General features: G+C 39.0%; 1 protein-coding gene across 1 annotated transcript; it reads left to right on the top strand.

Moving 5' to 3' along the window:
* Positions 1-881: 881 nt before the first annotated feature.
* LOC121513652 (ras-related protein Rab-25-like) lies at positions 882-26,083 on the top strand. Its single transcript, XM_041793539.1, has 5 exons — positions 882-1,167; positions 15,029-15,224; positions 21,674-21,867; positions 24,849-24,929; positions 25,488-26,083. The coding sequence occupies exons 1-5, from the start codon at positions 1,131-1,133 to the stop codon at positions 25,598-25,600; spliced, it is 621 nt and encodes a 206-aa protein (XP_041649473.1). The 5' UTR covers positions 882-1,130; the 3' UTR covers positions 25,601-26,083.
* The last annotated feature ends 653 nt before the right edge of the window (positions 26,084-26,736 follow it).

Below are 26,736 nucleotides of genomic sequence, written 5' to 3'. Positions count from 1 at the left end.
CAATGTGTATTTATTTGATATAAAATGTAACAGTTTAGTAACAGGACAAAATTGAAACGCTTTAAACCCCTTTTTTCCCGTAATAATGTGTTAACTTTTACCAATTATTCAGAGTTCTTGAGGAATTACCTCATTATCATGGGAAAACAGCTTTATATTTCAAGAGGAGTAAATAAATGAGTTGAAATATTGCGAAAACATTTACATATACTCATTCTCACAGTAAAATAGAATGAAATAAAATGTAGCAAGGCGTGTCCACTAAGTACTTTCGTAATTCAGAAACTTTTAACCCCAAATTTACGACCCACTGGAAACACTTTTGAGTCCATGCCTTCCAGTTGAGAACCACTGATGGAACCAAACATATGACTGGGCAAAACTTTGAGAAGACATGCAAACAAACATTTAATTTCACTTTGTTCTGCTGTTATAATGCAAATTTTGGTTGCTTTTTAACCATCAAGAGGAATTAAAAGCATTATCGTGGAGAAAAAGCTTTCTTCAAGATTTGTCTATCCAACAAAACAGGATAAACAAGACAAAATCTCAAGAAAAATGTACTTCCTCTTCTTTTCCAGGCACCAATTTGTGACCCAATGAAAACTGCTTTTGGGGCCCAACCTTCCAGTTGAGAATCACTGTCTTAAAGGCTGAATTCCCTCTTTCAGTGATAAAGCAGAAATGCTTACTTCCTGCTTCCTGCATGCAGTAAATCATTTTCCCAGCAGAAGGCATCTCACAGCCCCTGTGAGCCGTACCTGTGAGTCGCCCCACCTGTCCAACCTGCCCCGCACTCGCTCCTCTACAAAGACACACCTCCATGGCTGCAGCACCACTCCCTGACGCTGACCCCGCCTGCTGCAGCAGAGCAACCTGAATACACTCAGCATGCCTTGTCCAAACAAGCCAGCTTTCTATAAACTCACATAGAGAGGGCCAGAGAGCAGCTGACTTTTTATTCATGTCTTTGAACAGTTTTTGCTGCTGATTTCTCTCCTGAAGCGGGAGGATCTGAGGGGCAGGTGGGTCGTGTTGTGAGTCAGTGTCATCTTACATCCTGCAAGAACTCGGCGAGTCCTGGAGACGCGGTAGTAACCTGTGGGGCGGCAACATTGAATGGACACAACATGGGGTCAGATGAGGCCTATAACTTAGTCTTTAAGGGTGAGTTCATACTGTTCTGTTTTTTAAAGTCTTGGAATGTTTCCTTTTGTAATGCCCCTTTAACCTTGAAATTATACTTCCTTGTTTATTATTAACTTGGCATTTTCCCTCAACAGAAACATCTATGTCAACAGACTCCAGCGCTGTTATCAATGAGCATGTTAGTGCTGCACTAACACAGTAGTCCACAGTTTAGACAGCTAATAAGCTGAATCAGTGTGCCTGTGTGATAGCAGTTCAGTCAGCTGTTAAGGTAAATAATGCATGCAGGCGTTCTGCAAGTGTAAAAACACCTCAAGTGAGTAGCAATATTATCAAGCTGAGTGTTACTACCATCAGAGTTCAACACGGTCCCTGGGTAAGACGCTGCATGCATAATGCATAAAACAGGTCATTGTTAAAACCAGGATGTGAACTTTAATTCCTGCAATCCCAAGCATTTCATGCAGAACAGCTTCATAACGTAGCGTGTCTGCTTCTTGATGGTATATTTGAGCTGCAGATGCAGTTCGTTCACCTCACACCCAGTGTGTTGGAGTGTTGCCACTGCATCTGCATAAAACTGCTCTTTAATTACTCTCTCTGTTTGTTCTGCACCCAACCTACGTGGCGTGGTAATCATTTCTTTTATTAAACTGGTGTAAGGTACCAGATGGCTTTCAAAAAAAGTGCAAGAGGAGAAAATATATTCAGAAATGTGGTTTGCTTCACGCACAGGGAAGTGACACAGAAATGGCTTGTTGATAAAAGCAAAAGAAGGTCATTGTTTAAGCAGAGGAAACAGTTGTAAACCCAACACATGGAACAATTTATTGATTATTATGCAAAATGCAAAGAGGGAAGTCAGTTTGAATCATATGGACAAAAGCCACCAGATATTGCAAAAGACTGCTTGTTAAGGGTCATTTGTTGCATGCTTTTCTCTTGTCTTACTCTTGCCAGCTTGAAATAACTACTGATTTGAATGAACTAAACAGCTCAGAAATGTGCATATTTGCATCTCACTAAGTCAGAAAAGATTGCATTTGTACACCACTGATGAAGCTACAACCAAAGATAGCTATAGCAAAGATGTATAGTTATAAAAGTTCTGTATATTTATGCAAGCTACAGCCACCCAGCTCAGCTTATCTTGGCAAAAAAGACAAAAAAAAACATTGTGGAAAAGCTCGTCTGACCATGTCCAAAGGTAGCAAAATTAAACTAGTTTCATATGTGTTAATTTCATGCAAGAAATAGATTATTAAAGGCTTTTTATGCCTTAATTTAAATCCACTGGGCAATTGATAAAGCCGATAAACTGGACAGAGGTACACTGCTGACTTCAACATAGGGCATGACCCGGTTTCCATGCCCCCCATGTTGTGATTGAATGTGCAGGACTGTCCTTTTTCAAATGCACCTCCTCCTCCTCACACTTCCATTCGCCTACAACCACCAATAAATGAGGGAAGCCCAGGTTATATTGCTACAGAACGCCATAAGAGAAAGAAAACCCAGAGAGAAGCAAATGGTGGCTTAATGCTGATAGATTCTCCACTATCTCTGCAGACTACAATAGATAGCAGCACTGAGCAGACTTCTAATACCGCCATCAAATACTATGTTAACTTGATCAAATATAGCTGCCTTTGCTAACATTACAGGCCTAGAACCATGACCCACCTGACAGTGATTCTGGTACAATGGTTAAATAACACGGATAACAACTGTTAGCTAATTAGCACTCACCTTTGCTCTGATAATGAAGAATTTCTTGCCCTTTACCTCTCAAATAACTAAATTATGGACCCAAACTCTGAAACTGCATAAAACTGCCCATATTTGTAATCTTTCATCCTGGTGGCAGTGTGAAGAGAAGGATTATCAACTACTGCACATGTACCAGCATGTAAACATCATGTGATGTAAACAACATGTGATTCAAATAGTGTCCTTGGTGCTGTGTGAGTTCAAAGTGGGAAAAGAACTTCCAGATTATAAGAATTTCTCAGTTTTTCTGCAGATGTCAGGTGATGTAAACATGCAAAGCCCTGTTTTGAAGAGATAGAGAATAAAATGACTGGTGCCTCAGCATTTTTTGTTTTTTTTGCCCTCTAGACCTCCACACAGTAACAGTGACTGAAAGCTTTGGAAACATTGTAGATCAATTGTTGGAAAACCACTGATAGACAGCATTTGGGAAAGGGTAGAGCCTTTGAAAAAAAACTCGGAGGGTGATTGAATGAACTTTCTGTCTGTCACATCTTCACAGGCCAATCAAAGCAACAAAACACATGACAACGTAGTCGCTACCGAGGTGCGCGTGCATTGCTACCGAAGAATAAACTCTATATAGAACAGCGTAACAGGAACCATGGCGACTATAGATATGTCAGTACACGGCTTTTGTTGTTACCTCCGCCAAGGAGGTTATGTGATCGGCAGGGTTTGTTTGTTAGTTTGTAAGCAACATAACTCAAAAAGTCATGGACGGATTTTGATGAAATTTTCAGGAAATGACAGAAATGGCATAAGAAAGAACTGATTAGATTTTTGGAGTGATCCCGATCACCGTCTGGATCCTGGAATTTTTTTAAAGGATTCTTTACTATTGGGAGATAGGACTAATGGCGGAGGTCTGCGCTCTCTGAGTGCTTTTCTAGTTTTTGAATAGAAAACAACTCAGTGCCGTCTTTGTTCTTTTTTTAATAAAGAAATGTCGTCAAGTTCTGATAAAACTGACGCTTAGTAGCATCCATGCTAATCTCTTCCACCATAACTGCACTTGCTTCTTGTCGCTGCTTGCTTACGTCATGACTCCACCACGCCTGAAAGTACAGCCCCTCGTCGCTGATTGGTCCTGTCACTTTCTAAACGGGCCCAAACGGTTCAGATGGGAGCTTTGCAAGATGAATTTGCCAGTGAGAGACACGGAAACGGGCAGATCCATCTGCTTTGCAAGGTTAGATACATTTCAAATCAATAAAAAATATAGACTGTGAATTGATTGGACAAAAATATCTATCCAATTGAAATTCCTACTTTTTTGGCAAATTTAAAAGAAATATATATTTTTTAATGTTTTTTATTCAAAACAAACATTGCAAAAAAGTCTTTGCAAGGAAAGTGTTTTTTTTTTTAACAAAGGAAAATGAGAGTGTTATGCATTCAATTATACCATTATACATGAATTATACTTTCAGACACTTAGATTAAACTGAATAATAATAGTGATATATATATATATATATATATATATATATATACAGTAGTGTGCAGAAGTTTTAGGCATGTTTGGGCTGAAATTTGAGGGTGAACTAAGGCGTGTAATGGCGAGTACACCCACCTGAGGGCCCCATCGGGCGGAGGAGGATTGACACAACCCAGGTCATGCTCTGGATGTCTTTGTACATTACCAAGGGCATGGGAAAATAATCTGATGAAAACAAAACAAAAACCACAGCTTTAGGGCCTATGGTACTGTTAGGGTGGATAGGAGGGTTGCCACAACCCCCTGGCTGTTGTGTGTATCTTCTAAGCACCTGAAAACTGTTGGTGGTTGCTGGGCTTATTTCCAGGGGTGCAAAGGCCCGGACATAAGTAATGCTGTTAAGCTCAACCTTGGCTGCTGAGCGACACACGTACATGTCAAATGTGTCGTCACTGACTCTGGCCGCCCTCCCTCCTCTCTTCAGCCCGGGGTTGTGGAACATCAGGATCTGTGAAGAACCGTTAGCGCTCTACATGCCTAAAACTTCTGCACAGTAATACGTAACATAATACTGCACAGTAATCTATAAATATGAATATACATACACACTACTGTTCAAAAGTTTGGGATCACTTGGAATTTTTCTTCCATGGAAAAACTGGTGAAGTTAGTCTGAATAGGACATACAGCAAATGAACTGGACATGCTCACGTTGTCAGTGTTCGAAATAATAATTTTAATGAAAAATGATCTTTAGACTTTGCCTTCATGAAAAACAAACCTCCTTTTGCAGTAATTACAGCCGTGCAGACCTTAGGCATTCTAGCTGTCAATTTTTCAAGGGAATCTGATGAGATGCTTCCTGGAGAATCTCGCACAAGATGGATTGGCTTGATGGAGTTTACCTTCGTACCATACAGTTAAGCTGCTTCCACAACAGCTCAATAGGGTTCAGATCCGAAGACTGTGCTGGCCACTCCATTACAGTCAGAATTCTGGCTGACTGCTTATTCTTTAAATATTTTGTAGACATTTTGGAGATGTTTTTTGGGTCATTATCCTGTTGTAGGATGAAATTGGCCCTAAGCAAGTGCTGTCAAAAGGATATGGCATGGCATTGCAATATCTTGTGATAGTTTTCCTTCTCCAAGTTCCCATCCACTCTTTACAAATCTCCTATTCTACCACCTCCAAAACTCCCCAGACCATCACGCTGCCTCCACCTCGCTTGACTGATGGTTTTAAGTTCTGTTATTGAATCTTTTCATTTGTTCTCCATCTCACAAATGTTCTTCTGTCTGATCCATAGACCTCAAACTTGGACTCATCCATGCACAACACTTTCTTTCGGTCTTCCAGTGTCCAGTCTTTTTGCTCCCTTATTAGTAAAACGGTTTTTTAGCTGTGCAACATGATTAACTTGGATTAGCAGCCATACTAGGAGACTGATGCAGAGGACTGACAGTTGCTGATAACTGTGGACTGTATGAAAATGTTTTTCTTTGGAAAACAAAAAAATGTGGCAGTGATCCCAAACTTTTGAGTGGTAGTGTATATCTATATATATATCTATATATTTAGGGTGGCGTAAGGGTTGGATGTAGCACAACCTAGGTAGAGTACGTTCCAGGTGGACACACTAGGGTTGCCACAAGCTCCTGGTCCTGCTGTGGATGTCCTAAGGGTCTGAAAACTGCCAGCAGTCTCCAGGCTTATCACCAGGGGTAAAAAGAGCCAGACAAAAGAGGTGCCATTGAGCTTGACCTTGGCTTGACCCCAGCCCCAGGTTGTGGCACATTGGGCCTCATGATGAATCTTTAGGGCATTGGTGTTAAATTTAAAAGTCCAATACGTGCAGATGTTGCAGATGGTGTCAAATCAATGGGTAGTTGTGTTTTATAATCAAGATAATGATGATCATGATCTCCACCATAAACAGCAGCCCTATTGTTAACCCACTATTGTGATATCCTATTAGGAGTTGAGTTTATAGTTATATCCTACCAGGAAGTCTGTCTCAGCTCTTTCCCCCTGCTCCCTTTTTTAAGCTAAGCTAAGATAACTGACCATTGACTTTAATCTCATACTTGACCAGAGTTTCTTATTCTCTCTTCTCATCTTCCTCACCAGAGAGTGAAAAAGAGTATTGTAGGATGAATAAAAGAAACCTCAGATGCAGCTACAGAACAGGAATCCCTCCTCCTGCAGGTGAATTGTGAATTTGTTCACAAACTGATTGTTATCATTAAATGAACGCGCTCGCTGCTGCACTGCTCCTAACATCGAGATACCTTCTATCTCTAAAGTATGAGCAGGTTTCCATTCCACTCAGTGATTTACTGATAGCTCCCTCAGAGAAACTAATCGGTAAAATCAAAGTCGGTAGAGTTTGCCTGGAATTCAAAGCTTGTAAACTCTCGACCCTCGCATACAGAACATGGGTGCTTTGTGGAAGAACACAGCAGCTGTGAGTCTCTAAGCTTGCGATCTTGTTTTTGAACTGAAATGTATTTGCACTGCCAAAAATGCCTTTAATGACGCACAGAGTTTAGCTAGCACATTTACTTAAAAACTAACATGAGTGGCCAGGTTTACTGATGGAGCTTTAACAACCACAGTCTGTTTGAATTTGGATCTGTGAATGGAGAATGAAAGCTGGCTCTGCTGACACAAGTCCTGTTTGAGTTTCCAGCAGTATTTCAGAGCTGTAAGCTGTGACAGGAGTGTATACAGTACAGTAGTTACATTTCCAGCCTTGAAGGTCAATAAAACAAACAAAATGAAACTTTAATCCTCCCTGCAACGCTTCGTGTGCGTCCTCATAGAAAGAACAAACCAGGCCAAACCAGAGCTTTGAGGCCTCTTGTCCTGCATCGCCATAGAAACCAGAGGTATTGTTTGCTTAAGAAGTTACTCAGTTGTGGAGGAGAAGAGGGGCAAAACTAGGAAAACAGGCATTCTCACCTCACCCACACTGGAAAAAAGCCTTACAGTGAGGCGGCTGCAGAGAGGACATTTCAAGCAAAACCAGGACCTTAGACTGGAAGTTAAACATTTTGAGAGTTAAGAACCAAAGGGGTCAGGACATTTGTGATTTAAGAGTCCCCCTAAAGGATTAGATTTTAAAATGATACACTCCATTTTTCATTGAGCGACAGTATTGAAAACTGCTGAAGCCTTAACAAATCTATTTAAGACAAATGCTCCAAAGAGAAATAAATTCATCATAAATTGCAAGCATACTCAAAATAACTCTTTAGAATATTCACCAAACACTGCAACCTTTTGGCACCAAAGCATTGCATCTGTATTTGTGCACTTTAGTCGATGTGTAGTACTGTGCCTGCAATTTTACCAGCAACAGGTTCCAAGGACTTATGCTTCTGTTTCAAAGATCTTGAAAGAGATATTGAAATCATCATATTTTCAATAGTGTGTATGACAAAGTTTGAAATTCTGGCATTGTGAGAACAAGATGACTGTTCAAGTGATTTGTAAACCCCAATCAAGGTCAGTTTTTATCAATTAAAAGCAAGGTCAAAAGGCTACTGAAAACACGAGTGCTTTTAGTGGCCTTTTTTCTTCAAGTAAGCAGCGTTTACTAAGAAGTCAATGGAGTGATTTTGTTCTGTTGAGATGTTATCTCATTTAGAGCATTTTATGGACTGCGCAGCATTTCAGATTTGTAAGTCAGGGTCTACCAAGTCTTCTCTTCAGTGAAAATAATGTGAAATGACAAACATTTGGTGAAACTGTAATGGAAAATATCCACTTGCCCTTATTTTTTGATCTAAAAATTCATCACAAATAGCAGCCATGCACTCAAAACTCTCATTTTGGTTAAATTATTTGGAGATCCTTTAAACAAGAAGTTCATTTATTTTACATGTTAGAGATGTTTTAATGCTAGGGGATGCGATGTGATGTGAAAGGATAGATTACGATACATTATTTGCTAGGGCAGTGTTTCCCAAACTTTTTTACTGGTGAGCCACTTTTTACAAGGTACAAGCCATCCTGACCCAAAACGTTGTTCTAGGCATAGCGTTATAGGGCAGAGCCACCCATGTGGCTGTAATGTGTACTGCAGACAAAAACATTTTATGAAATACTCTACAGAAGAAATTCAGAAAACACATTTGATGCCCTAAATCTCTTGATACGATACGATACGACATAGCAGGATACGATGTGATAAGATGTGATATGAAACAATTCAAAACATAATTTGCTAGTGGATACGATATGATACAAAATGATATAATATGATACAATACGTTATTTGCTGGGGATACAATACGATAATTTTTGATACGATACTACACCATTTAATACGAAACAATATGATTTGATACGATGCGAACTGATATGTTACAATATATACATTTCATTACTTTATTTACTTGGGGATACAATACAATATGATACGATACAACATGATGCAATGCAGTAAGGATACAATATGGTATAATAAGATATGATATGATACAGTACATTATTTTCTACTATACAATACGAAACAATATGACATGATATGATACAATAGGATATGGCACGATACAATACAATACGATATGGTATATTATATGCTAAAGGATATGACATTATACAATACAGTAACATACCATACGGGGTATTTCTTCACTGGGGATACGATAGAATGCAATATGATATGATATGATATATTATTTGCTAGGATATACAGTACATTCATTGCTATGGGACACCATACATTGCATATGATATCCCAGCCAACATGTCCTTGTGGGCCCCACATAGGTTATATGTGAGCTACAGTATGAGCCCTATGTGGGTTTGTGCGGGGCTTCCATGGTGGCCCCACCTGTGATTGCCCATGTGAACTGCAAGTGTGGATCAGCCCATGAGTCCCATATAGGCCCCATCTCTAGAGATCCAGGATAGCCCAAATTACCCATTTGGGCCCCACATGGACATGCTGGCTGGGATGAAACAATGTCATTTGATATGATAGGATACATCTTTTACATGTGAGCAATGTTTTAATGCTAGGAGATACAATATGATATGAAATGATACAAAACCAAACCTTTCTTTACCATACCATACAATGTCATTGGTATGACATTATCCTATGTAATGGTATAATATGATACGATACATTACGTTACAATATGATACAATACCATGCAATCTAATACAAAACCATATGAAATAATAGAATAGGTGTGGTACCATATGATACAATTATATGATATAAAATGATATGAAGCAATACAATACACAAACATATGTTTATTTTACATGTCAGCAGGGCTTGACATCACCACCTGCTACCAGTCAAATGCAGGTAGATTTCAGCCATGGCAGGTACTGCAGTGACTCCAGCTAACCGCTTTAGTGGGCTGAATTTACAGGAGACACATCCTGGGCTTTATCCTAACTGGGCCCAGATGTTGGTCAGTTTTTGTTCTTAACAGGGAGGATGACAAAAATACTTTGAAGTCGGAATTTCAGTGTTCATTTGCATTTTAAAGGACTACAGATCTGATCTAAGTACATTTTAGCACACCATAGTCAGTCTTAATCATGTATGATATTATTTCTGACAAGAAATCAATCATCATCCATCATTGAGGAGCACCCTTATTTACAATGATGTCGAGTCAATTACAGAAGAAATTCAGAGAATACAAACTAATAGAAACAGAGAGACTGACAAAAGGGCATTAAAATCATCAGACTGGTGATGATGAAAATGACTAGAAAAGTCACACTTACATAAAATAAATACAGACATGAGGTTGGAGGTTTAAAATAGCATTTGTCTGTAATTTTAAGCAGCTGCTGTAGCCTGTTCCACGAGTCAGGAGCAGAATAGAAAGGGGCAGTCTTTCCCAGTTCTGACCTGGCTCGTGGAACATGCAAAAGCAGCTGGTGAGAGGAGTGTGTGTGAAAGTTGTGGATAGAGAAAAATTCAGAGTGGCTAGTTACTTTGGAAGACTACCAGCCGTAGTGGCTACTGAGCCAAAAAGTTCATATTGAGCCATGCATGTTCAATGCAAGGCTCAGTGAATAGGGACAGCATTTTTTTTTGTAAAAACTCAAACATTCATAATAGGCAAAGAAACTAATGTGATTGATCATCTCATGAGGATTTTAAACTACTCCTTTTTTGTAGCACCCGTAGATCCACTCTCTTCAACTTTTTCACAAAACAGTAACTTCTCTGTAGAACAATTATTGTTCAGTTTTTATACAGAGTTAAAGATGAGATATGAAATGTTTATTAGTTTTGCTGGGGTTAATCTTCCTTGCATGACAGAAACAGGCTACTTTTTTCCTCAGGCTTTATGCTAAACCAAGCTAATAGTCTGCTGACTTAACTGTAAAATTCAAGCAAAGACACGAGAGTCATTAGAAACTTATCTTCCACCTCCCTGAGAAAAAGCAAATAAGTGTTTTTCTAAAAGTGTCCTACAAGCTTTCGGCTCCCATCACACCCTAAATCCAACTTTAATTGCTGCAAAGATGTCATAAGAATTGGAATAATTATCTCAGTGTTCAGGAGCTCACACGCCTCAGCAAGAATCTGACTGTGCTTATTCCAGCTCTGCAGTTATCCCAGTGTTGCAGTGTTTCCATAATGTGGTCATACTTTCCTATCTGTGCCAATTAAACCAAGCCTCTTTGCCTTGTGAGTCAGCTGCTAACGACTGAAACCCAAACATTAGTCACTGACATGTACAGAGGGGGGTGTCTGTGGTATTCCTCGTCCTGTTTACCCAGTGGGTTGGCTCCTCTGATCAAGATTAAAGGAAGCAGCAGCTTGACTCGTTCCACCTGATCTGAAAACGCCTCACCTGTTGTAAAGACCGCTGTGTTTCCTGAAACAAAGGTTCATTTGAGAGGGGTTTATTTCACTGGAAAGTTTTCAGTTTGAATAGGGGGAAATGTTTCAGGAAAAAAAAGAACAAAAAGGTGTTTATCAGTGTAAATCTACCCTGCAGTTTCATTCTGATAGCTCCTTAAACATAAATAACTGTGGTCATTTTGAAATATGAACTCCAGAAAATTTCTGGAAAGTTTCAGAATAGACTGTCTCTGAAATCTTCCTGATTGAAATGGCCACAAAGCTCCTGAAAATTCCCTATTTTTTCTGTATGAGCATGCATGTATGAATGAAAACATGCACATTGTACTACAACCTAACCCCACCTGTGCAAGCTCATGCTGAAGCAGTTTGGGAGAGAGCGAAAACATCTTTCCCTTCATGAAAGCTTTCATTGTGGCTTTTTGTTCTTGTTTTTATAAAGGAATATGGTCCATTTCTGCTAAAACTGCCTCTATAGCAGTGGTTCTCAAACGTGCCATTATCTAAGTCTTGGTGTGCCGTGGGAATTTGTTCAACCATATGTAATCACGACAACTACACAATAACTTTAGTTCAATCAGGACCACTTTGTCAAGGAACACACATGATATGTGGTTATAACTAGTTTTTCTTCATTAGCAGTTATGACACTGATACAGTCAGGGTAAAACAAAGGAGGAGCTGGGGTGGAGGAGGGCTGTGAAAAGTGAGTGGGAATTGCCAGTAGTGTGCTTAAAATAAATTAGTTTGGATTTGCCTGATGACAGACAGGGAATCTGTCCAATCCATCTGCTTTGCAAGGAAACAGCTTTTCTCCCTCATTATGAGGAATGAAACCAAAAACATAGGTTCATGGTACAGTTTGAGGAGTGCCATTGTTGTTGAACAGAGTACATATTTTAAAAAGGGGGAAAGATTAACAGTGGTGGTGGTTGGAGCACTGGGTGTCTCTTCTTGTCATCTTGTGTCATGGTTTTGATTAAGAGCCCTTAGTGGTGGAATTTGCATATTATTTGTTTAAGTGAGCAGGAATGATGACGTTTACTTCATGCAACCAGGTCAAGACCATAGACAGCTTTTTCTTTCTTTTTTGATGCTGTGAACAGCACATTGTCGTTACAGCATCATATAGCAGACTCTGTTGCTTCTCTACTACTTCTGTGTTGTTCTGTGCTACATCATGTGTTGCCACTCCATGACAGTCGTCCTGTTTCTGGAGATTTTCAAGAGTTAATTATGTGAAAACAGCTCACATTTCCCTCACAGCAGGGGGGGCTTTTCCTGTCAGACAGGATAGGAGGGGGGTCAGGAGACGGGATATGTAAATAAATGAGCAATTGTGAAACTGAATATGAAAAAGCAGAGTGCAAATTCATGATGATCCCTTTATGTTGATGCTATGTGCTGTCCAAAATATTCACTGTATCAAATACAGAGTGAAGAAGAACAGAAATATCATTACATGCATGGACATTGCACCGGCCAAGCAGGATTTTAAACTCTCAGATATTTCCTGCTGCAATCTCATGTTGGCAGCAAAAAGTTCAAGTAAAGTCAGGATAAAACCCATGCCGGTCACATGAAACAAATTGGGTTGTATTTGGTAATACTTCATAACAACTGACCTTACAGCCTTGTGGGAGAAAAGTGTATGACCATGGCAGCCATACATTTGTTGTTTTGTTGTTTCTCTTGTCCCTCTTTTTGCATCTTCATTCTCCTCTTCCTGCTTTTCTCCAACTTCAAACCCCTTTCTAACCCCAGCGTGGCTTTGCAGAGGGCAGTCAACATGAGTCTTGATCTGCTCAAGATTCCTGCTCCTTAAAGGGAAAGTTTTTCGTCGCTGTAACGGGGCTAAACGCTACTGAGCTCATCGTGATTAGAGTTGGTCTTTATGATAACAGGCCACAGCAGAGAGTGCCGTCTAGACCTGCCCTCTTTGTAAAGTGTCTTGACATAACTTTAGTTTTGAATTGGCGCTGTACAAACGGACACTGATTGGTTTAATAACACTTTTAATATCAAGCATTAGTGAAGCATAACTCATGATTTAGAAAGAATCATTAACTAATTCATGTAATTTCTAAATCAGTGTTACAAAATGCTTTATTGATGCATAACCTCATTGATACCTGGGCTCAAACTTCCTCCCACAGTCCAAAGACATGTTGGGTTAATTGGTGCCTCTAAATTGCCCATAGGTGTGAGTTTGTGTGTGGTTTCTGTCTCTTTGTGTCAGCCCTGGGATTGACTTGCAGCCAGCAGGGCCACCTAAAGGCAAGAAAAAGGCCCAGTGAGTAGTTCTTTTGCAAGGTTTTAATTAATATCAGTGCGAGTAGATCTGATGAGAGGTGTTAGTGTAGCCTTCTGGCTAAAATTTGCCTTATTTTTTTTTAGTTTTTGCTAATTAGATTTTGGCACTGACTGTGAAAGAAGCCTGTCAGCAAGTTTCTTCCCAGGTTGTGGGACTTACCATCCAGTTGCTGAACTGACTGAGCCAAAGCGTTCAAATGTGTGAGTCGGCTCTGTCTTTTGCTTCACCTGCCTCTTTTGGCATCTCAGCTCTTTGAAGGTCCTGACTTTGTAATGCACAATCCAAAATACAAACCCAACAGTTAAGTGCAGTGGCTAGCCTACTTTTATCTTACCAAATAAAAGGCTTGTATCATTTTACAGGCTTTCCACTTTTCCCCCCTTATGGATGGCCTTGGCGACTGGTCCAGCATATACCCCGCCTGTCGCCCATTGACATGTGGGATTAGCCCCAGCCCTTCAAGATCCCAAATGGGATAAGCAGTGTGTAAAATGGATAGATTTACTAACACAATCATAAATTCTTTACTGATGCCTTACAGTAAACTCATTTATGAAGAATCATGAATGCTTGAATTTCCCTCAGGGTAAATAAAGTATCTATCTTTCCATCTGAACTAATTTATGTGCCATTTACAAACCCACTTATAAAAGGTTTATTGATAGGTAAATAAATCACTAGTGAATACTTAACTTATCATTTCCAAAACCCTATGATAAGGGTAAGGGTGGTGGTTATGGATGCTTTCCTAATCCATTAATTATGCATTTATGATTGTATTAATAAACAACTAATTAGCGAGGCTTTGCAATGCTGCTAAAAGTGTGTAGTTTTTATGAAGTGTTACTGAAATTCTCAGGAGTGTTTTGCATGTGTGAGACCTTTCTATAAGTGAGACATGGCTGAGAATACATGAGGAAAGACAGAATCCTTCTAGGCCCATTTTGGGACAGTTTGAGAAAAAATAAGTTTCTCTAAGTGTAAGGGAACTGCAGAAAAATCTTTTACAATAAAATCCTCCAGTTCTTTTTTTAAAAAAAAACGTTTACTTAAGAACTGACATCCCTGCATTGCATTCTGGGATAGCCATTAGCTGAACAAGATCTCATTATCTCCTTTGTAATCAATAATTTAGTGTTTTCTGTTGCAGATCAACTTCCATTATTGCTCCCCATGACTGTTCTCAAGATTTCTTCTTCTCTGCCCTGCATGCTTCAGTCAGAATGATTCACTTATTTACCACAAAGGTGTGGGGGGAGTTTGAATTAGGAAATCATATCCCTGATGGTGCAATTACCTCTACTCTTAGACAGATAAGACAGAGGACTTATTGGGCAACAGAGGAAGACACACCTTGACTAAAGGCTCCAATTAAAAGCTGCAGTAGAGGATAAAGTGGGAGTCACAGGATTAGCAAATATTAGGCAGCGTGACTATGAGTTTTGTCTGGTTTATCCGTGAAATGCTTCAAATGCTTGTGTGTTTTTTTGTCCCCCTGCAGTGGTTCTAATAGGAGAATCAGGCGTAGGAAAGAGCAATCTGCTGGCCCGCTTCACTAAAAACGAGTTCAACCATGACAGTCGCACAACCATCGGGGTGGAGTTCAGCTCCCGAACTGTGCAGCTCGGGGGCTTCGCCATCAAGGCCCAGATCTGGGACACGGCCGGGCTGGAGAGATACAGAGCCATCACTTCTGCGTGAGTGACATGAATATCACACCTGGAATACATCCATCAGCAGACACATGTGCCCTTTGCATACAAATTCTAACTATATAATGCTTTTTTCTCCACATCTGTATGTCTTTATGCAACAAAAGGCTTTTAATGATTCAATGTGGGGTCACCCCCACTGCTATTAATTACTCTGACTGACTACAGGGACTATGCTTGCAGTGATAGCTGAGAGAAGTTTTAGTATGAAATTACTGGTAACACACATGAAAAACAGAAAAGATAAATGTCACTATAACGTCACTTTGTTAAATAGTAAATGGAAATGTGCTTTCATAGCTCTTTTCTAGTCATCTGACAACTTAAGCCCTTTTCACCACAGACCTTATTAACCCATTCATACCCATTCACTTCAGAGGGGTCTGGCTAAAGCCTGTAACACTCAGACGCCCACACTCACAGACTGCTAATGTTAAATACCACATCTTCCAAAATGGAAAAACATTACAGCTAAAACTCTCAAAATAAAAACGGATTAACTTTCTGTTAGGGTTGGGTAAGGGTTAAGGTAATGGTCGCCCATAAGGGGAGGTAAAGGGGAGAGCTTTCTGGGGCTCAGACAAACTGGGGCCCCTTTAGGTCAGCAAAATCACCATCTATTGTTGTTAAGCTGAAAAACCCATTTTCTATTTTTGAATAATACCTGAATAACCACTCTTATCAAATCAACAAAAAAAATGTTTTAAATATTTATGCATGCTTATGAAACTGAGACAACTTCAGTAGCACTTAGGTAGGAAATAACTGAATAACTATAAAAGGAGAATAAAAAAATGGGTGAAAAGTGTCAAAAATGGGTTGAAGTGGCAAAAAGAAGTTGCAAAATTGGCCAAACAATGGCATACATGGGCAAAAAGTGGTTAAAAATAGATGAAAAGAGGCAGAATCAAATTAAAGTGGCAAAATAAGAGTTAAAGTGGTAAAGAGAAGTGGCAAAAATGGGCAAAGTGGTAAATATGTGGCAAAATATTCATGTTTTCAAGTGGATGATGCTGTTGAGGTATAGCATCAGTGGATGGAATTATTTTATATCCCGTTTTCACAAATGCTCATATGTGGACATGTGGACTCTGTCTTACTTTTTACTCTCAGAAAGGAATCAAAGCAGCATATTTGCCCCAAATGTAACTGGATCAGCAGCATCTCAAAGGGCACGTTCAACAAAACTTATAATCTCTCCCTCACCTGTTTGGTTTTATATTGTGACAGCGCTGCTTTTCATTTGCAAGTAGCTTAATGAGTTTTGACAAAGTAAGGCTCCAAAGTCTCGGTAAATAGGTGGAAATAATGGGAACTGTCTTTGTGATTAATCAAAGTGTTATGTTTGTTCCTGAAGAACCTGCTGAATTTAATCTAAGCAACATTGTGTGCCTTCCCTCAGATTTAGTGAATAAGTAACACGTCGTACTGGCAGATGCATCGGTTTAAATATTGCTCCTCTTTGGAACACGCACACTTCTTGAGCAAACCGCACAAAGTAAAGGCAGATTTTTAAATCAACATCTCATGCTTGTTTCAGGCTCTATAGTTCTTGAGCAACCTGTATGTCAGCATCTTAAGGTGGTGCTGTTATCAGCCAAAACACACGTAGGGACAGGCACTGATCCTCAGCTCCCTCCCACATTACCTGAAAAACCACCGGCCCATTCTCCTCTCCTGTCAGCTCACAACGGGAACACATGGATTGAAAAATCCAATTGGTTAGAGCCAAGACTTTGTTTGAACAGCCCTCATTGGGTCTCCGTCCTATCCGAGGGTGCTCCTGATTCATTCTTTTTTTTAATTAAACTAGAAGGATTAACTGCGGAAACTGGTTTTAAAACAATAGAACCATGTCAATTTTATTTTTAAGACATGGGGAAATCTGAGGATATGCTACAGCGCTGGATTAGCTCTTTTCTGACAGCTTGGCTTTTTGGGTAATTACTTGCCGACTTATTCCAGTATGCAAATTCACACTCCCATGGAATTTCCCATTTGTGCTGTAACAAGCGGCTAAAACCTATTAAAGTGGAATTAATTATGCTAGTGGAAGAGAGGAGCAGGAATGTAATTGTGGAGGAAGTATTGATTGGGTCTTCACTTCAGACCAATTGTCAGTCATTATGTTTTTTTTTGTTTTTTTTTTAATGAGAGCAGGAGAAACTGATTATTCTCAGTGAAGATAGGAAAATACTTAGAGCTATTCTGGATATATTTGTACTAACAATGGATCAATGACTGGATTAAGTTCATAGTGAATGAGGTCAGTCAAAGCTACTTTCATGTTTGCTCTCCTGGAAGTTTATGGAAAAGGACTTCCTGCCCTTGAAATCTTAGAGCTGCTTATTCATACATCTCTTACAAGGTGAAGTTTTCCCTGTTCACTGGGAAGGCGGATCTTAAGAGGCAAAACATGCAACATATATTATAATAACTACTGTATTATATATTATATTTTTTTGGAAATCCAAGATGGCAAATGAAATGACAGAGCCAAATGTCAAAATGACTGCTTCTGCCTTTATATCAACGCTATGCATAAAAGGATGTATCTAATATATCAGTGAATGAGGCACCTCCACCTGCTCACTCACTGGGCACTTTCTTTGATATTACCAGCTGCATTCACTCATGGATCACCCAGACTTCATGTGAAAGTTTTACATGGGATGATAGGGAAAGTCTTTAGAGCAGCATGTCCTAAAAGCACATGACAGAAGCAAGCATTAATGACAGAATCAGCATGATTACTACACAGTGTCCTGACAGCCTGTGAGCCTGTGGGGCATCATTTTTTTATACCTCTCCACCATTAGCATTGACAAAGACAAGGGACAAAGAAAGAGGGAGATGAGAAGGCACCAGGAGTGTCGCACAGGATGAGTTTCATCATTTTATTCACTGTCTTCACAATTTGTTATCTTGTTTAATAGAGTGGTCTTACTTGTATCAACATGGAGGCAAAGCTATACAGCTCTAGTGGTCAAAGGCTCTTAAATACAAAGCACCAGACCCGCCCACAGGTCTGGCCAGATGCCTCAGTGGCCCCTGACATGGGCCCTCCCCAGCTGGGATTTAAATGTGTGTTGGATCAATAGCATTGGTGGAAGCAGCTTTTTTTTTTTGACAGTTACCTGATTTTGCAACTGAAAGTGTGTCAAACAATTATTGAGTTCTGATTTGAAATCATTTATTTGTGCCTTCTTTTAACCATTTTTTAAACCAATGTCTCTTTATTGTTTATATTTGTGATATACGAAAATATAAAAAGGTGTATATTATTTCAACAGGATTCAGACCAAAGAAAATAAAAATAATAAACAAAAAAGAGTGTTCAGAATACAGAACAAACCTCACCCATAAACCCACCTACTAGACAATAAGTGCCAGTCATCCCACACTATCAGCACAGAAACAATACATCATATTTACCAAATACTAAGAAAGGCTTCCAGGGTTCATAAAATCTCAGGGTGTAGCTTTGAAGAAAATATCTTATCTTTTAAACACTTTTTCCACCCATTTTTGCCGCTTATACTTTTCATCAATATTGCCTCATTGTATTTATTTATTTTGAACCCCTCTTCATCACTTTTTTCCCGCCCATTTTTGTCACTTTAAACACATTTATGCCACGCTTTAATCCTATTTCACCACCTTTTCTGCCAATATTGCTACGTTGAGCCAGTTTGCCAGTTTCTAAACCTATTCCACTGCTTTTTTGGCTCATTTTTTGCCTGATGACCCTTATTTAACACCATGAACCCCTCTTTTTTAGGCCCATTTTCTCCTGTTTTAACCACATTTCACCATTTGTTACACCCATAATTGCCTCTTTAAATACTTTTTTGCCGCTTCTTAAAATTATTTCACCCCCTTTTCTGCCCATTGTTGCCACTTTTCAGTCATTTTGTCACTTCTTAAACACTTTCCATCATTTTTAGCTGCATTTTTTTGCCATATCTAAGCAACTTTGTCCCTTTTTAATCGCTTTCCAACATTTTTTCTGCAGTTTTTTCCCACTTTTAACCCATCTTTTTATTTTCTGTCCCTCCTGTCTCTATCAACCCATTTTTTCTTCATCAGTACCCGCCTCTGAACTTTTACCTCTGCCAATGTTATTTTGGATATTCCATCTAACTATTTAGTTAATGCATTTTTGAATGCAGGACTTTTACTTTAGGTAAATTATCTGGGTCCTTTTCTGCCATTTAAATGGCATTTTTGTCTTAGAGGTAAGGTGTATTTATTTATCCTTGAAAATAACCCACCTGCTGTGTTTTCAGCCTTTGCATCTGGAGCTTTCAGACATTCTTTCAGATGAAGGTATTTCACTGATTTTGACCTGAAACTATCTCATAAATACCTTTTCCTCTGATTTTTCACAGAGAGTTACTTTTAAACAAATTACAAAGCAGTGAGGCAGACGACTAAACCCGTCAATTCAGGGATAATAAATGTTTTTAATGCTTGTAAATGCTGCTGTGGTTTAGTTTTCATATGAGCAAAATGACAGCATACTTTTTTTGCTTTTTTATTGCTCACGATAAAGATTTAATATTCCTGATACTGTATATTTGGGTTTTACACCTTTATTAGAGACATAGGACAGTGGAAAGAGCTAGTGGAAACCACAGGTTAGACCTGAACCCAGGCTACTCAAACCAGAGACAAGAGCCTCTGCATGGGACCTAAGGCTTCCAGCACCTCAGGGTGGGATTTTATGCTGGAAGAACAGGAAACAGAACAGTCAGCACACACCATGTCCTCTAACATCTGCCAGTCCTGGAGGAGCAGCAGCACAGACCAGTGATATACGTTCAAGAAGCCTTCATCAGCCTTGGATGAACTGGAATAGTTTTAGGATTTTCACATGGTCATTTTTGGAATTTTTTTGGTCGTAACACCACAGAACTAGATCAGTAAAGAGATAAGGTGCAAAAATCTTTAAAGATTTAAATTCCTCAAGCCAGATAGATAACAGTTGAGTCAGCTGACATGTGCACCACAGTTCTACCCAGCATCCCTGAGTGGAAGATACGAAGGCAAACTATTCTGAATAATTTTAACCCTTTACACCAGTGATCATCAACTGGCCGCCTGAGGGCCACATCAGGGCCCCAGTATCTTCCCATCTGGTCCCCAGAACACTTTTAAATTGAGAAATATGCAGAGAAAAACAGGTTGATGAATATAAGATACAGTTTTCTAACTTCAATTCAGCTGTTAAAAAAACCCCAAAACAACTGAGATTGATTTCAATCGTCTGTATTGGTTAAATTTTTGATCCTTTTTATTGAAATCTGCCTGTCACCCATTATTAGCAAATATGATACATGTTAACACATATTTTAAGTTCATTCTTGATTAAAACTATGGTTTTCTTTGGCCTCCTGCATAAGACTCTAAACTAAAGACCTTTTTTCTTGCACCTCTCAGGAAATGAATGTGGCAGATTTTACAATGTCATTTAGCAGACTCTTTTATCCAAAGTTAAGGACCTTGCCCAAGGGCCCAAACTTTACATGGATCTCCCAGACCATAGTCAGCAGAGTAACCCACTGAGCTATCCAGCATCTCAGCTAATGGTTGAGAGGAAGACGAAGATGAGGGAGGAACTTTCTTTCAAACAGGGAGGGCCAACTGAACCTGGGGGCAGGGCTAACTCCCCACATGAGGTCATAAGGGGAAAATGAGAGAATGGCTCATTTCAGCACACTTTTTCTGAAAGGTGGAGAAAGGGGGATGGGGAGGGGGGTGTTCTGGTACTTGAGGGGATTGTGGACAGGCCAGGGGCACATATTTTTGTTAGAATAGCCTGAAAAAGTGATTTTTACATAATATGTCCCCTTTAATACTTAGTAGTATGGTGAAATAGTAGTGTCCTTTTTAGTCTGTATTTATTAGAGCTTTTGTTTTTTTATTTTATTGATTTGTTTTGTGCTGTGCATTTCTGTGAGGGGTCTTGTAAAGGGCTATATAAATAGAGAACATTAACATTTAATAAAGTACATTTAGTTTTGTTGCTTGTGTTTCTGGCATTTGTCGTTTTTTCCCACTTTTACATATTTTTTGAGATATTCATCATGGTTTAGAGTGCTTTGAATAGTTTCCTTGCTTTCTTACATTTTGTTTCATGCTATATCTCTTGTTGAACAGATCTTTATATGCTTATTGCTACTGCCTCAATTTGTAAGATACAAATTGCCATATAGGCCTGAACTGTTAAGTAAAGCCATGTTCAATCTTTTGTTTTCTACTGCAAAAACAACAGGTTCCTCATCCTTACATTTTTACCTTTATACTATAAATTAAAGTTCATCTAGCCATGCAGACAGGCTTCACAGTAGCTCTACGAGTGGCCTTATGTGAAAGTTAAAGCTCAAAATATCACATATGGACTTTCTTTAAGGTCGACTATCTCTGCACAGGTATTACAGAGGAGCAGTTGGAGCCCTGCTGGTCTATGACATCACCAAACACCTGACTTATGAGAGTGCAGAGCGCTGGCTGAAGGAGCTGTACGACCACGCTGATCCTAACATCGTAGTGATGCTGGTGGGAAACAAGTCTGACCTGGAGGCGGAGAGATCCGTGCCCACTGAGGAGGCTCAAGCCTTTGCAGGTAAAGTTGTCGTGTTTGACCTTGATGCCAAATATCCACCTAAACTTAAATGAGCCTAAACTTACTGTGAAAGTGTTACACTGATAACTAAACCGTCCTGTAGATTCATTTTTCCATTTAAATGTTTTTCAAGGTGAAAATACTGACTCTGAATTCTTATTTGTGTCTGAATGATGATTAAAGTCTATTAAATTATTTTATGAGGCCAGGATCACTTCCAGAAATCCCATTGTCCTGTGGGAATGTGGGATAAAATCTTACATCAGGGTTTTAGGTGCATATTTGTTGACACTGAAACAAATACACATCTACAACCCCAGTTCCAAAAAAGTTGGGCTGCTGTGTAAAATGTGATTAAAACACAATGCAATGTTCTGCAAATCTCATAAACCCATATCATAATCCACAACAGAACATAAACAACATATCAAATGTTGAAATTGAGACATTTTATCAATTCATGAAAAATATTTGCTCATTTTGAAATTGATGGTAGCATCACATTTTTTTTAAAGTATGATGATTACCATAGTGTAGCATCCTCTCTTCCTTAAACAACAGTCTGTAAACATTTGGGAGGAGAGGAGACCAGCTGCTGGAGTTTTGGGAGAGAAAAGTTGTTCCATTCTTGTCTAGCTGCTCAACAGTCCTGGGTCTTTTTTGCCAGATTTGTTCTTTTATAAAGCACCAAATGTGTTCTGGACTGCAGGCAGGCCAGTTCAGAAACTGGACTCTTCTACTGTGAAGCCCTGCTGTTGTGATGGATGTGGTTAAGCACTGTCTTGCTGAAATATGCAAGGCCTTCCCTGAAAGAGACGTTGTCCGGATGTTGCTCTAAAACACTGATCATCAACTTGCAGCCTGGGGACCATATCAGGCTCCTCTACAGCTGTTAAATCAACTCCAAAAATAATAAGAATATTGAAATAGTTTTAGAATGACTTAATATTTGATAGTTTTCTATAGAAATATACTTGCCAGCCATAATTAGTTAAAAATAAATAAATAAATAAAAAATATTTAAAATAGGGTTGAAGTTAGCAGAAATGTTGAAAAAATGCACAGATTAGGGGTTAGACAGTGGCAAAATGGGTTGCAGAGTGGCACACAGGGACAAAAAGTTGACAGGAAAAGTGCTGAAAAGAGGTTAAAATTGGCTAGAAAAAAAGTTGAAAGGGGGAAAGAAGTATCAAAATGGGTTAAAAGTGGCAATAAAGGGCAAAAAACAATGAAAATGGGTTAAAAACTTGTAAAAAGACAGGAAAAGTTGCTAACATGGATAAAAGAGTGGCACAAAGGGGATAAAACATGCAGGGAAAGTGGTTAAAAGGGGTTAAAGAGTGGCAAAAATTGGGTTAAACTATCAAAAAGGGGCAGAAATATAGCAAAAATAGCCTGACAAAGTATTGAAAAGGTGTCAAAGAGAGGCACACATGGGGCAATAATTAGCAAGAAAGATGCAAAAAAAAAGGGGGTTAAAGAGTGGCCAAATGGGTGAAACGTGGCAAAAATTGGTTTAAAAGTGGCAGAAATAATGCAAAAAGTAATGAAAAGGGGTTAAAAAGTGGCAAAAATTGATAAAAGAGTGACATGAAGGGAATAAAACATGCTGGAAAAGTGGTTCAAAAGATGTTAAAGAATGTCAAAAAATGGGTTAAAGAGGCAGAAAGGGACAAAAAGTAACAAAAAGGGGTTAATACTGGCGCTAAATCACAACTGGGGAGGGCCCATTTTCTAGGATTTTCAGGGGCCCAGACCTTTTCTGTGGGCAGGCCTGTCTCCTTGTGGCCTGCTGCACAATAATAAGTTAATCAGACCAAAATGTTGATCTAATTTTTGTTTATTTGAAAGTCTGGCTCCAGAATTTCTGCTAAGACTAAATCTGGCCCTTGTGCAGATGTCCTTGATGACCCCTGCTCTAAAACCTTTATATACTTTTAAGCGATGATAGTGTGGCTGGTCCCTCTCCTCTTTAGAATATCAAATTTTGATTCAGCTAACCACAGAACAGTTTTCCATTTTGCCTCAGTCCATTTAAACAGAGCTTTGTCCCAGAGAAGATGGCAGCGTTTCTGGATTGTGTTGACATATGGCTTCTTCTTTGCATGATACGGCTTTAACTCACATTTGTGGCCCAGTGAACTATGTTAACACTCAAATGCTGGTTTCTAATGCAGTGCTGCAGAAGATAACGAGCATCTAATATTGACCTTCAGCCTTGTCCCTTACTCACAGAGATTTCTCCAGATTCTCTGAATCTTTTGGTGATATTCTCTACTGTAGATGTTTGAGTATTCAAAGTTGAGGAACATTTTTCTGAAAACGTTCCACAATTATCAGATGCATTGTCTGTCTTTAAAGAGACTTTCCCTCTCTAAAATATTGCCTCACTAAAATGCTTCTTTTATACCCAGTCATGTTGCTGACCTGTTGCCAATGAATTAAATTAGTTGCAACATGCTCCTCCAGCTGTGTTTAATCAGTATCTCTTACTTTTCCAGCATTTTGTTGCCCTGCCACTACTTTTTTGTATGTCAAATTAAACATGAGCCAGGGATTTCATGAAATCATAAAATGTCTGTGTTTCAAAATCTGATATGTTGTTTATGCTCTATTGTGAGTAAAATATGGTTTAATGAGATTTGCAAATAGTTGCATTGCTTTTATTTACATTTTACTTAGAGATCCAACTGTTTTAAAAATTGGGTTGTGGTAAGTATCATGTATGCTGTATGACATAATAATACAATGTTTTTGTAATTCCTAACTGATAAATTTCATTTTCTTCCTTTCTTTTTATTTCATATTTAAATATATTTAATTTTCATTCTTTTTGCTTTCTGTCACTGCTCTTAATGTGGTATATATTTGGTTTTAAACTTTGTAAAGCACTGTGGATCACTTTGTGTATGAAAGGTTCTATATAAATAAACTTGCCTTGCCTTGTGAGGTAATTATCCTTGCTTATTTTTATCATTTAGAAAAGAATGGTCTTTTGTTTCTGGAGACCTCGGCTTTGGCATCGACCAATGTGGAGGCAGCATTCAACAATGTCCTTGCAGGTAAATGGATTGAGCTTTTCTCCTTTTGTTTAAAAAACACTGTTTCAGATCTGCAGCAATAAAAAGGAACATATTCCTTTTGAGTAATGTACAATTGTTATACCACAATGCCAAGATGGAATTCCTTAGAGCTTTCTGTGTGTATCTGAAACCCCTCCTTCCTTCCCTTTCTTCCCCTCTAAAGACATATGAACGATATGAGCCGGATACACACATTTCCCATAAGCATGCAGTGCTAGGCTCCACCCATATGACCCTGACTTTAACCTCACATAGCCAGCTTTCATCTTCCCAGCTCATAGAGGTTTGCAAAAAGTTTCTATCTAGAAAAGGTCAGAAAAGTGACCCTTTGGTCCCAAAGCAGCCTTTTGATTGACTGCTTTTGGCAGAAACTTTTCTGTTCAGTTTTGCTTTGAATTGAGCAATTTAGCATATGCATTTATTTTCAGCTGACTTTTATGCAGGGAGGAGGTGAGTAGTTTGGATATTTGTGAATGCCTGGTTTCCTTTCTTGTAGCATAATGTCAATGTTTAATTTATGTTAATTTTCTACCACAGAGATTCGCAAGAAAGGGGGCAGTAAGCAAACCAGCTCAATCAGTGCTGTGTCTTTGAACAACAGCGGAGCAGAAAACACAGAGGACAGGAGGCCCTGCTGCAGAAACATCTGATGCCACGGACCTTCAACTGACCACGGACCTCAGGGTGGCTGAACTCCTTAACCTGCAATGCTTAGGGCCCAAATAGGGGCTACATGGCAATACTGAGTGCCAATAATAACAGTCCTGAGCTGGCTAAAGTGATGCCACTTTGAAAAGACTGATAAACGGGTTGTACAAATTGCATGCTGGTGTTGTGTTAAGAAGAGGATTAATATATGTGAATGAATGTATCTGCAGACCAACATCAAATTGTTAATATTCACTATTAAACATAGGTCAAATACAATTAGCTGTGCTGTGGTAATGTATTTATAATCTATGCAACAAATTGGAGTAAAAATGTAAATGATACATGACTTTATAATGTTTTTAATCAGATTGGGAGCAAAATGTATGAACATATTAGGAGTCTTAATGTGCTTGTACTCCAGCTGATGATGTAAAGAGAGTCTGATTTCATTTCTGATGTTAAATGACAATAAAAATGAACAAAGCTGATCTCAAAATGTGTCATTTTATGTTTTGAAACAAATTAATTTTAACCAGAGCATGTCACATTACAATACAATAAATACATGTGGGCTTGTTTAAGTTTATTTTTAGATTATAAAGCCATTTTTAGCCAAAATATGTTTGATAAAGCTCATTCTCAAGCTTTTATGCTAAATCAACCTTTATTTCAAAGGCACATCATGAGGAAAAATATCTTATTTGGGAAGGTGGATTTGCAAGATCACACTCTGCACTCTATATCCATCAGCAGTGGCAGTGTAAAGCAGCCTATATGCAATAAAATGTATTATGCATAGGAGAACAGAACGCAGGAAACAGAAAAAAATGAGGAAAAAAGTCTACGCTGCAGCACGGGACTTCTTTAAGAACAAAGTATTTCTCTTCTAATTACTTGGGTCTTCCTAGAGGAATAAATGCTCCGTAATGCGATTTTCTGTAGCTGCTTTGTGGCTGCAGTAACACTTGTAGCAATGTGATAATTCTGATATCAGTGCCTGCTGGGCTCTGCTTCTGCTGGTAAACCTCAGCCTTGATATACTACCTGTTGAGGCTTGGAACTGCAGACGTCATACACGTCAACGGCCAGCGGTTAAACCATGAACGACAGCTCAGTGAGCCAATCACGTCAACGC

This window comes from Cheilinus undulatus, linkage group 8, assembly GCF_018320785.1.
Source record: "Cheilinus undulatus linkage group 8, ASM1832078v1, whole genome shotgun sequence".
Taxonomy (NCBI): domain Eukaryota; kingdom Metazoa; phylum Chordata; class Actinopteri; order Labriformes; family Labridae; genus Cheilinus; species Cheilinus undulatus.
This window is presented reverse-complemented; position numbering and strand designations above follow the sequence as displayed.

What these genes read in the sequence shown, in the direction of transcription:
- LOC121513652 (XM_041793539.1), top strand. Translation starts at nt 1,131, where the DNA reads ATGGGGTCAGATGAGGCCTATAACTTAGTCTTTAAGG. An exon ending in TACAGAGCCATCACTTCTGC is followed by an intron (nt 15,225 to 21,673) that starts GTGAGTGACATG and finishes ATCTCTGCACAG; the next exon opens with GTATTACAGAGGAGCAGTTG. An exon ending in GGAGGCTCAAGCCTTTGCAG is followed by an intron (nt 21,868 to 24,848) that starts GTAAAGTTGTCG and finishes TTTATCATTTAG; the next exon opens with AAAAGAATGGTCTTTTGTTT.